Source organism: Nannospalax galili, unplaced genomic scaffold, assembly GCF_000622305.1.
Source record: "Nannospalax galili isolate Female #2095 unplaced genomic scaffold, S.galili_v1.0 scaffold95, whole genome shotgun sequence".
NCBI classification, from domain to species: domain Eukaryota; kingdom Metazoa; phylum Chordata; class Mammalia; order Rodentia; family Spalacidae; genus Nannospalax; species Nannospalax galili.
The window spans coordinates 4,245,108-4,257,496 of NW_008342393.1; the positions used below are offsets into that span (position 1 = coordinate 4,245,108).

General features: G+C 43.8%; 1 protein-coding gene and 1 non-coding gene across 2 annotated transcripts in view; both read right to left on the reverse strand.

The window, feature by feature from the left end:
- The window catches only part of Fam117a (family with sequence similarity 117 member A), a 43,713-nt gene extending 39,047 nt beyond the window's left edge, over positions 1-4,666 (reverse strand). The window contains exon 1 of the mRNA XM_008838321.3: positions 4,446-4,666. Coding sequence (XP_008836543.1) covers positions 4,446-4,641 — 196 coding nt within the window. The 5' untranslated portion in view covers positions 4,642-4,666. The remainder of the gene's footprint in view (positions 1-4,445) is intronic.
- Positions 4,667-10,777: 6,111 nt separating this feature from the next.
- Positions 10,778-10,884, reverse strand: LOC115071312. Its single transcript, XR_003850406.1, has one exon. It is a non-coding gene; the product is annotated as a U6 spliceosomal RNA (small nuclear RNA).
- Positions 10,885-12,389: the final 1,505 nt, after the last annotated feature.

Genomic DNA, 12,389 nt, shown 5'->3' on the forward strand with positions numbered 1-12,389 from the left:
CAACTCTATTTAGGCTGTTCATGGCACCATGGACCAGAAGGCCCACAGTCTGATGAGCGCTTTCTCTCAGGACCGCTAATATAGTCTTCTTGGTATGATTTCATACCTACTGAAACACTCATCCCCCAAAGGCCATGTTTTGAAAACAGTGCAAGCAAAGGAGTTTAATAATTAGCAATAGTATTGCTAATAACAATGCTGCCTTATAATCATGAAACAGCCACACAGGGAGCCAAATCGACATTTGACCCTCCCTATGTCCCTGTGGGGGGAAGCTAATGTTTTAGGGCAACTATGACTACTACCAGCCATCAATGATCTGTTCAGAAATCTAAAAGGTAAATGAGAAAAATTCAAAACAGGAGATATGCCTCAAGTGATTTCCATCTGACTTTTGAAATGTATTCTCCGCAGTTTGAGTTGTTAGGTTGAGGGGAGGGGGCCGTAAGGGCAGAGGTGGAACAAATTTGCTTAACAGTTAAGCTTTTATATAAATTCAAATGAGCTATGTCTACTGAACACATGTCACCTGACAACTGTGGGGGTGGGGAGTCGGTATTCACACATACTAATCTGCCACAAAGACTGAGAATTGACTGGAAACAGATGGTTCCTTTTGCCTAAAATAAGAGTAGGGATACAGGATTGTTAGTTTGTTCTGCCCTTTTAAGAGTTTATGAGGAAGTATACAATACGCACATTTGAAACTGATCTTTACATACAAGTAAGAGTCAGGTACACTGTTCAAGACAAAGGAGACAAACTTTTGTAAAAAGAGCCACATAGTGAATATTTTAGAATTGTAGGGTAGCCTCTGTCACAGCAACTCAAGTCTTCCATTGACAACATGAAAAAAGTCATAGCTAATGCCTAAAGAGTGTGGTTGTGTTCTAATAAAACTTTATTTACAAAAACAAGCACAGGGTCAGATATGGTCTATAAATTTTATAATTACCAAATCCTGGTTTAAGAAGGTTCTGGTGGATTATGGTTCTATGACAGCATTTGGTTTTTTCAAGTCCACTGGAGAAATGATTAGCAAAGTTTAAATAAAAGCTCTCTTCATGGGGCAGGGCTATAGCTCACTGTCATGATGTTTGTTTAGCACATACAAAGCCCTGGGTTCAAGCTCCAGTACCTCAAACTAAACAACAAAACCATTATTTTTATTCTAGGGATATGGAGCACTTAACAAGATAGGCAAGACTGGAATCTAGAAAAGTTCACTTCCTAATCCTGTTTTAGCCATCATTGGTCCCAGAAGAGCCCAAAGTCAGCAGCCTCCAACTGGCCTCAGACACAGAAGAGAATTTAATTCAGGGGGCAACTGTAGTAAGAAATCTATCTTGGGTTTCAATTACCCACAAGTGGCTCTTAGCTTTCTGAAGAATTAGCCCTCATTTTTCTCTGAGCTCTCCCAGCCTTCCTCTCTCCTAGCCCAGGCTCTTAAAAATGAAGCTGTTCTTCACTTTATGAAGACATCCCCTTCTGGATGAATGGTTGCAGAAGGTAAACCCGCTCTTTGCACCATAACCCTTTATACAAGGCCTAATCTATCTTGTCAAGAACACAGCAGGGTGTGCGGTACGAGATAACTACACAGGCAGTATTACAATATTTTGGGATGGGAAACAGAAACAGTGAGACACTTAATTGTTCCTAAAACCCAGTCCCAGCTCACATACATGGCTTTTTAAACAGTTGGGTTTGTGGTCCAGTTAAAAAGCTCATTTTAAAAGATGAGGGAATAAAAATGCAAAAGGAGGCCCTGGAATTCTGAAACCTGCACTACTGGTTTCAGACCAATCTGGGTTTGCTCTTTGAAGCCTGAAAAGGCAATGGGCTCTCGCCAACAGTGCTCTCACCGTGGCTGTGGCTACCACGGTGCAGGGAGTAACAGCAATACAAGCAGCAGCACAGCTTTTTATAGCACCCTGCGTGTGCCAGGCACTGTTCTAAGGACTCTATTAACTCAATTGGATCTTATGATGTAGAAATTATTGTCTACAGATGAGGAAAGTAAGACACAAAAGTCAAGAAACTTCCAAGAACACCAGCTACTAAATCCAAGAACCTGAATTCAAAACCCAGGCTACCAAGGCCATTCCCATGAGGGTCTGTGATAGTAAGGAATCTTCCTATGTTACAAATGTCCTAATGGCCTAGAGGAAACCACTCCTGTCACTTCCCAAGGCCAAAGAATAAAAACAACCTGAAGATAGCATAAAAGTTGATGCTAACATGCAGAAGACCTGCTATGCTTCAGCCGAAGTTCAGGTACAGCCAGCCCCCTAATAGTATCTAGCCACAAAGATGACCAATGGGGTTCAGACTACTCTGTCCTTTTATCCTCGCCTCTCCTACCTTACTGAAAATCTATAGATAATCCTACCCATAGGCAAATGTCTTATTTTTTTTTTACTTTTGGGTTTTTTGTTTGTTTTTTGAGACAGTGTCTCACCATGTAGCTCTAGCTGACCTAAAACTATGTAGACCAGGCTGGCCTCAAAATCACAGAGATCAGCATGCCTCTTCCCCCCAAGTGCTGGGATTAAAGGCGTGCGCAAATGTCTTTTTAATACTGCTGGGATATTAATAGGTGGAGAAACAATGGATCAATCCAATACATAATAAGAATCTATTCATTCTGCCCTAAGTCATCTGACAACCTATGCAGTGCTCCAGTTTCCAATATTTTTATCAATGTCTTAGGGCCTTCTGACCCTGCAAAAGGAGCAGGCCATGAGAAAACCCAAGCATCCAACTCTACATTTTCCCCCTTTGCACAGCAGTCACCAGTGCTTTCCTTTTTAATATTAGCTCTGTGGGAGTCACAGAATAACTGCTCTTAAAATATGACTGCTAAACAATTTCTAGCTCCTACACAGGCAAAGCTTTCTGTTGATTTCTACTAAAAGTGACTAAGGTTCTGGCGCTTGCTGCTCTGCTAACTTTCCTTGGTTTCAGGGAAGCCCAAACAAAACCAACAGGTTTGTAGTCTTTGTGGTTTGCTTTATAGTTGATGATAGGCATGAGTTTGTCTGGGTATTGTCTTCTACACCACCAGATTCTACACATACTTTTACTACTCAGTCGCCATCTTGGTACCAGATTTGACCAAGTTTCTGTGTTCCAGGATGTGATACTAACACATACAGTGAGGTCCAGACAGACTTGGCTTTCTACCTCAAAGACCTGATGAAGCCCATTCCTGCCTAGCAGACTCCTTCCTGTAGCAGCAATACCTTCAGGAGGGGGCTATGTAACATCTAAGCTCAGTAATCTCTAAAAAGCCTAAGAGAGGGGTTTAGAGAAGTTGCCAAGCGCTAAGATGGCAGGGACCACGACTTCTGTACATGTGGTACAGACTCAGGCTTAGGAAGTGTGCAATGATCTTTTCACATCTGGTGTGAATCAAATGCAAGCTTCACTTTCAACTTATTGCCAACCTCCTCATGCAAGTAGGTTCCTTTTCCGTTCCAGAATTGCCTGCATTTGTGGGTCCCATCACAGCTTTGGGCGTGAAAGCAAGGTTAAACTTGCTCCTCCCTCGTTTCCCCACACCCACCACATCAAGCTGCTATTAAGAAACTATTTCGGCACTGTTCAGAAAGTGGAGTATTTGCCACAGCATACTTGATTGTAGCCCTCACCCCACTGCCACGTTGGCTGGGAATGTTCAGGTCAAAGCTACCTTGAGGGTGTGAGGGGGAGAAGTAGGGTGCAAACTGCCTGAGTCCTATACCCATGCACACACGCAGAAGATGATTGGAATGAGACAGCCATATTAAGCAGGTCAATGATCTGGGAACATACAACTTCTGGGCCACACCGAGAGGAATGTAGGGAATCGGGAACAGCGGGGCGTTTGCACCACAGTAAAAGCCGTTAAACTAACTTACTCCAACGGGCTGAGATCAAATCTACTCCAGGAGGGGGCATAAAGGAAAGCGCACGTGAAGCGGTGGAGAAAAGAACTCCAGAGCCGTAGGAAAGGACGCTGGGGCCAAACTCAAGCTGGAGAAGTAACACATGGCTCAACCGGGCTCTCCTCCATGCCCCTCCCCCTCCCCGTGCAAGCGTCCAGCGCCCACCGGCTCCGGCTCCCAGCGAAGCCCTCGGCCCAGGGCGCCCCCATCATTTCTCGCCCCGACCCCTGCGCTTCTCAGTCCGGGACGACTGTTGACCACTTTTCGGTTACGCCCCCCGAAATCAGCCTCCATCTGCCCGGTCCTCACCTCTCGGCCCGACTCCCAGCACCAAAGGTCCTGGCGTTGCTCCCCAAGTTAGCGGCTGCTTGACCTAGCTCTCTCCGCCCTCGCGCACGCTGCGCGCCCCCTTTCTCTTCCCTCATCCGGGTCCACTTCTCCTGGTACCCTTTCCCTCAAACGCACCCCTTCCCCCAACGGGTCCTTCCCCCAGCACCCTCTCCGGACCCGGCTCACCTGCACGGCTACCCCCGTCCCGGCGCTGGTGCGGCTGCTGCAGCTGGAAGGGGACCGTAGCCCTGAGCGGCTGCAACCCGGCCCGGGGGGAACCAGCGGGCGCTGGTGGAGAGCAGCCCCGCCGGAGCCCCCCGGCCCCTCCGCGCCCCGGCCCCCAGGCCCCTCCGCCTCTGCCGCCCGCTGCGGCCCCAGCCATGGCCCGCCCGGCTACTTTCCGCCTAGGCCCCACAGCGAGCCCCACGCAGCCCCCAACCCCTGCACCGCTACTTATAGGCCCTGTAGGCGGAGCCAGGCCTCAGCCCAGACCTCTAATTGGCCTACAGGGGCCCAGGACCTCACCCTCAACCAATCCACGGCGGGGCTCTTTCTTTTCCGAGGATGATTGGTTGACGTGCCTAGCCATCCACCCCCCCCCCCCAAGACCCCACCTCCTCCTAATCTTTTTACGTCCTGAAGGCCACTAATTGGTCCGCCAGGAAGAGGGCTGGTTTTGCAGAACCGCCAATGAGAAGGCTCAGAGAGTGGGAGCGTCACACGCTGTCCCAGGTAGTATGCAAATATGATGCCACGTGACATCAGGCTTTTAGTGGGCGGGGGCTGGATGTGGATTGGAATCAAGCACTAGTGAAATCTTTATAGGGGGCGGAGTGTCAGACTCCAAGCAGTTGAGTTGTAGTGGGACTGAGAAAGTCTAAAAACATCAGCTTTAAATCCCTATAAGGTTTCATTGCTGCTTGCAAACTCCAAGCTGAGATTCTACAAATTAATACAACGTTTGCATGTCATTTGCATGAACTTTGCATTGAATTCCGTGCATTTAAGGGCCACCTTGCCTCATATGACACCCACATTTGTCTTTTTGACGTTTCCGAATCTCTTCCGGAGGCTGGTTCAGCCTTAATAAAAACAGCTGTTTGTTGCTAAATTAACTTGGGACTTAATTTTTTTTAACTTTATTTTTATTTTATGTGTATGAGGGTTATACATGCATGTATGTAAGTACACCCATGTCATGCAGTGCCCGCAGAGGTCAGAAGACGGCGTTGGATTTCCCTGGAACTGGAGTTACAGCCGGTTGTTAGCCGCCGTGTAATTCGAACCCCAGTCTTCTGCAAGAGCAGTCAGTGCTCTTAACAGCTGAGTCATCTCTCCAGCCTCCTAACGGGAATTTCCCTTCGGAGCCATCAATTGTAAGTCAACTTCGGCAGTACAAAGTGAGAAATTTGCCCCAAGTTTGATCGTGACCCCATTAGTAAATCTTGGTCTTCCCTGCTCACTGCTCTCTGACCTACAAATCAGTCTGGATGATCCCCAAAGAGAATATATACAGTTATGCAGTTGTGCAAATCACACACTATAATATATATAAAGGTATTTGGGGGATGAAGGAGACAGTATTTAAGGTACTATTAAATGTATTCCTTCTCAAGAGAAAAAATATTACTCTCGGCATTTTGTTCTATATGTGGAAAAAAAATGCAAAATCAGTCAACCCTGGATTGTCTGTGATAAGGGACCATCCAAGTAATTGGCTTATTCCCTCTAGATTCTATTTAGTTATGAATTCTAATTTTGATCCTGCTACCGATTTATCTTTCTATTTTTGGTTTTTGCCCGGTTTAATGTTAAAAGGAAGGTATTCCCTTGAAGCCACACTAACTAATCAGAGAAAAGGAGGTAAACTGGAAGCGTGCTGCGAGGGTCACCAGGGGATTTTAATATTGAAAGCAGATCATACTCAAAGTGGTAATTCAAGAGTTGGTTGAATATTAAAATTAGCTTACGTACACAGAACAAATTGAGGCAATGGAACATTCTGTAGAAAGACATTCTTTGCAAAGACACTATGCTCAGGTTGGAAGGATTTGCTTCAAGATCTGACATGCAGATTCTTTTAAATGAAGAAAGCTGTACTCCTTTTCCATGAGGAGGACAATCTTATCAAATTCGATAGGAATGAACAAACCCTGATGAACTGATGAAAAACTCATATTATCAACTTAGCCCAGGTTAAAAAATATCTCAGGTCTCAGAATGGAGGTCAGTGGTACAACACTTATTTAGCATGCTCAAGGCTCTAGGTTTGATTCTTGGCACAGGGGTAGGGGGGTGTCAATTTCATACACTTAAAAAAAAAAATACAGCCAGGCATGGTGGCGCCCACCTTTGATACCAGCACTCAGGAGGCAGAGGCAGGCAGAACTCTGTGAGTTCAAGGCCAGCCTGGTCTACCTAGTGAGTTCCAGGACAGCTGGGGCTACAGGGAGACCCTGTCTCAAAAAGACTGAAAAAAAAAAAAATACAAGAGCTGAGTGTGGTGGTATCAGCCTTTAGTCCCAGCACTCAGAAGGCAGAGGCAAGTAGATCTCTGTGAGTTTGAGGGCAGTCTGGTCTACATAACAAGTTCCAGGTCGGCCATGGCTACATAGTGAGACTCTGTCTTTAAATTAAAAAAAAAAAGAAGAAGCAGAACAGAAAAATCCTCATGACTATGGGGGCAGGGCACAAATTCCTGTCATGGTACAAGTAGGAAAACTGAAGTTCAAAGTGAGTCATTTTGATTCCTAGCTCAGACCTCTATCACATTTTATTGCATTGCCCTGCCTCACACCCTCACTAATAAAATCAATAATAGTAACAGCTAAAGTTCATTGAATTCTTTTCTCTATGCCAGGTACATGTCAAGTACTGTGCATATATGATTTCATTTAGTGCTCATGACCACATCTGTGAAGGGGGTATCATTTCTTCACTGAGGCTTTGGAGAGAAGCAACATCTCAAGGTTACCCAGGCAGCCTGGTTATAGAGCTGAGCCCTGATCTCTAGACTTATGAAACATTTTCATGAACATAAAAGGATTATTATTTATATTTTATATAGATTCTCCAAAGATCCAGGTCTGTGTGGAAATCTGTCTTGTGCTTTACATCTTTCACATGCATCATTTTATTTCTTACATTAGACATAGAAAGTAGAAAATGAAAAATATTAGTCTTCTCTCTGTAAGAGGTTATAGTGGCTAGACTACTTGCCCAAAATCCTCCAGCTAGTAAACAGAAGACTTGGGACTTACAGCCTAGGCCCTTTGACCCCAACCAACATTCAACTTCTATACCATTGAGGTTGCCTGAGAGCAAAAGGGTGAACTGGGTGGCCTCCTGAATTTTTGTCTGATAATACATACTATTTTAGGACCTCTCACATGTACATATATCCTTATACGTCTCAGACAATGATGAGAGGCTTTTAATTGGTTGAGCTTTATGTGTGATAGTGATAAAAGCCTTGGGTTGAGGTATTTTGAAACATATTAGGCAAGTGGCTTCCTCTCTCTGTGCCAGAATCACCCCTGCTTCATCATCCTTACAGACTTAGCCTAAGGGTAAACTGTCACCTTATTTAATAGATATATTCACACATTGGAAAGAAGAATTAGATGAGTAGTCTAGAAGACACAAGGTTTAAACTTCATTCCAAAGCTAAGGTAACATGATTGAGTGCCTGGACATTGGAAAAAAAATGCCACTAAAGACGGTACAGCTGAAGAATTGAATCTCTGAGTCCAGAAAGTTATGGTCTTTCCTGATAAGTTGCTAGCAAAAGACACTGAAGTTGCCCCTAGCTGAAGGCATAGAGGGCAGGCATGCATAGAACTCTTGTTCTCTCTTTACTAGGTATCATGCCCAACCAGCTGTCTCTTGTTCACATCTCTGTCCCTGATAGCTTCCTCTGGCATGGGCTTGATGGGAAGATAAAGACCTCATCTGAAGATTGTCCCTTGTCTGCTTTTACTAATGTAAGAGTCCACAGTCAAGGCTTCAGAGAAACTGGGCGATGCTAAGGGGAGATGCCTTCTATACAAAGCATCTTTTTGCCTGTTATTGTTTCTACTATCATCCTTACCAGTTTTATTGCCATTTATTCACTCTACAGAGTTGTTGAAATGACCACTATGGGTCAGAGTCTGAGTTAGGCACTACAGAATAGCAATCATGTTCAAGATGTGGTTCCAGGGTTTGGGGAGATAGCTCGGTGAGCAAAGGCACCTGTGGCCAAGCCTGATGAGGTGAGTTCAATCCCTAGAACCCACATGGTGGAAAGAGAGAACTGTCTCCCATCTGTCCTCTGAACCTACACACACACACACACACACACACACACACACACACACACATGCACCACAATTAATTAATTAAAAGGAAAAAGAAAAAAAAAAACATGTGGTTCCTAACTTGAAGGTCACAGCCCAGCAGGCTTGAAGCTTGTATGTAGGAGTAGCATTGGGCTAGATACTATTCCAATTGAGAGTCATAACCTGGTTTCTGCTTTCAGAGATTTTGGGTCAGAGGATTGGGGGTGTAGCTCAGTTGATAGAGTGCTTGCCTAGCATGCATGAAGTCCTGGATTCTATCCCCACTACCACATAAAACTGGCCATGGTTGTATATGCCCATAATCCCAGCACTGAAGAGTGGAGAAAAAAAGATTAGATCAGTAGTTCATCATCCTTGACCAGTCTGGGATACATAGGTCCCTGTTTCAAAACAAAGCACCTTGGGTCAGAATCAGGCACTCAAAAACATCAAAAAAGAGGAATAAATTGCCTGCACCAATTGAATCGATAGTCTTTCACCTATAGCACACTAAATTGTTTAAGGGGTTCTAATAGCAAACATGGAGGCCCCTTGACCCCAGACTGCTCCTGGGATGTTCACAACTGCCACAAGTTGCCACTCAATGAACTGGAGTTATTTTTCCTATACACATGAGTCAGAGGTATAGCCACTCCCCAGGCAGGCTCTATAAAGCTCCTGGAGCCTTAAAAGCTGATGGATCCTGAGGGACTACCAAGGATAAAAGGTTCTGGGAGAACTCTAACCAATCAGAGTCATCAGGGAGGCCTTATCCTGATGGCCACTGGATCAAGAAAGGATACAGCCAAAAAGACCTTCCCAGTTCTGAAGGCCTCTCCATGCCTACACCAGAGTACCTCTAGTTCTGCCCTCTGCATTCATTCATGCTCCAAGAATGAAATTTTTGCCTTCCAAAATATGACAGCTAGTAGCCACTGTTCAGCAGAGACTAGCGAAGTCTTGATAGTCTTCATTCCCTAGGGAACTGTCTCTCAACTTCCTGGTAAATGTCTGCATGCTTACGTCTTCAGCCCCATAGCTCCAAAATAATAAAACAGAATATAAGATGACACAGACACACAGTGTCTCTTTCCGACCTACCTCCTTTCCTCAGCCTCTGTCTGAAATGTCAGGCCTGACTCCTCTGGGAACTAAATCCTGAGGAAATGGGGTCAGAGCTAAAGGAGCAGAGCAGCCATAGAGGGATTAGAAAGGAGGGTTGAGGAAATGAATGAGGTTATGGGGACAGAACCGGGGGGGGGGTTCCTATCCTTTAGCACCTCTTCCCATTCTGGGAGCTTCTCTCTCCCTGTACTCTTTCCTTCTCACTTCTACGATAACCAGCTGGCCTGAATTCCAACCTTCCGTACTTTCTTTGACACATTTTGTCCCTCACGGTGGCCCACACATTCTGTCTCCTTTGTTAGTTCTCACTCTCTCTCTCTTATTCTCTTCCTTTACATGAACTAAAGGACATTCATTTCTTAATGTTCCTTTTGCTCTTGGTGGAAATCTAATTTTATTGTTCAACTGCAACTTTTTAAAAGTAAAAGTTCCTTGTCCTTAACAAGAGAAGGTAAGGTAGAAATTTTCAAATAAGCAGAGAATAGATGTGGGATCAAAAACATTAAAATTCTAGAACACTGGGTAACCTATTGACTCTCCATAAAAATACAAAATGTACCTCCATTATTGTTGTTTTGTTTGTTTTAATTTTTATTTAATAACCACATGATTAGAAGAAGCATTTCATTACAGCTTTAACATATTCAGTAACACATCCCAGAACAAGGATACATCTCTTTCAAAAGTGGCTGTAGCTGGGCATGGTGGTGCACGCCTTTAATCCCAGCACTTGGGAGACAGAGGCAGGAGGATCTTTGTGAGTTCCAGGCCAGCCTGGTCTACATAGTGAGTTCCAGGACAGCTGGGGCTACAGGGAGACCCTGTCTCAAAAAGACAAAAAAAAATTTTTTCTCACAATATTGAACTCAGTATAAACCCTGTAAGACATAAAATTGAATGAGTTTTTTACCCTTTAAAGAAGATATCCATTTCATTTTAAAATATGCTATTTCCTACATTTTTAATGCTACTAACACTTAGATGTTTGCACATGTGTTTTTTGGGGTTTTTTTTAAATCCAAAATGTGTTTATTGGGATGCTTTCTCACTCATCTTGATTCAGGGTACTTTTAGAAAAATATGGAACGCTTCATGAATTTGCGTGTCATCCTTGTGCAGGGGCCATGTTAATCTTCTCTGTATCATTCCGATTTTAGTATATGTGCTGCCGAAGCGAGCGCTGCACATGTGTTTTTAATCTCTATGTATCTGATTATTACTAGTCACAGTCAGTTACACTCGGATCCTTAGTACCTGAGTATGGATATAAAGTCATCAGGTAGATTTTACTGGTAATGTTTATCATCTCTGCTATTTAATATGAAGTACATTTTTATGCTTCCTCCTCAAATATGTCTTTTTCTAATTCATTGATTTTTTTGTGTGTATATATCATACAGAACATCCCACACAATCTTATTCATCTATATACCCACTTCCCAAATGGCACCCTCCCATAACCTCCCCCCTCCCACAGTGTCATCCCTGTTACTGTCCACTGTGTTGTCGGCACCCCCAGCCATTCCCCAGTGCTTATCTGTCTGTTGAATCTAGTCAACCTATCTAGAGATCCTTGTTTTAGGAAGATCAGCTGTTTCTTATCTAGCAGCAATCAGTTGTCAATATTCCTATGGAAAGCAATATAGAGAACTCTTAAAAAACTACATGCCTTTAATCCCAGGCAGAGGCAGGCGGATCTCTATGAGTTCGAGGCCAGCCTGGTCTACATAGCGAGTTCCCGGTCAGTTGCGGCTACAGGGAGACCCTGTCTCAAAAAGACCAAAAAAAAGAAACTACAAATGAACCTACCATTTGACCCAGTTATACTGTTCCTTGGCATATACCCCAAAAACTCATCCTATTGCAGAGACACTTGTACATCCATGTTTGTTGCTCTTTTCACAATAGCTAAGAGATGGAAGCAACTTAGGTGTCCCTCAACTGATGAGTGGATAATGAAAATGTGGTTCACTTATACGATGGAGTTTTACTCAGCAATAAAGAAAGATGAAATCATGAAATTTGCAGGTAAATGGATGGAACTAGAAAGTGTTATTCTAAGTGAAGTAACACAGATTCAGAAAAAAAAAAACAACAACAACAACGTATGTTCTCCCGCATTTGTGTATCCTATCACCAAGTCCTTATAAGTTAGTTTGTATTCAGACATAAATACAGGAACCAGGATAATGAAAAGGAACCAGGGAGGTAAAGGAAAAGAAAGAATCTGAAAGAGAAGAATGGTAGAAAACAGGTGTTAACAAGGGAGATATGGATAAAAAAAATGGGGTTATTTTAAGGGGAGGGGGGAGGGAAGGGTATACAAGGAACCTAGGGGATAAAGGGAAAGAAGGAGCTCAAGAGAGGTGGGAACATAGGAGAAGGGTATTATTAAGGGAGAAATGGGAAAAACGGGGGCACCTTAAATGTTTGTTTTTTGAGACAGTGTTTTATTAGGTAGCTAGGCTGACCTTGAATGCTTAATCCTCCTGCCTCAGCTTCCCAGTGCTAAGATTATATGCTTGAACTACCATGCCTGATTCAGGGTAGATTTTATTTGGTTTTGTTCTTGTTTTTGTTCCAGATTGCATTTTACTATATAGCCCTGGCTGACCTGGAACATGCTATGTAGACCAGGCTGACTTCGAACTCACAGAGATTCACCTCCTGAGTACTGTAATTACGG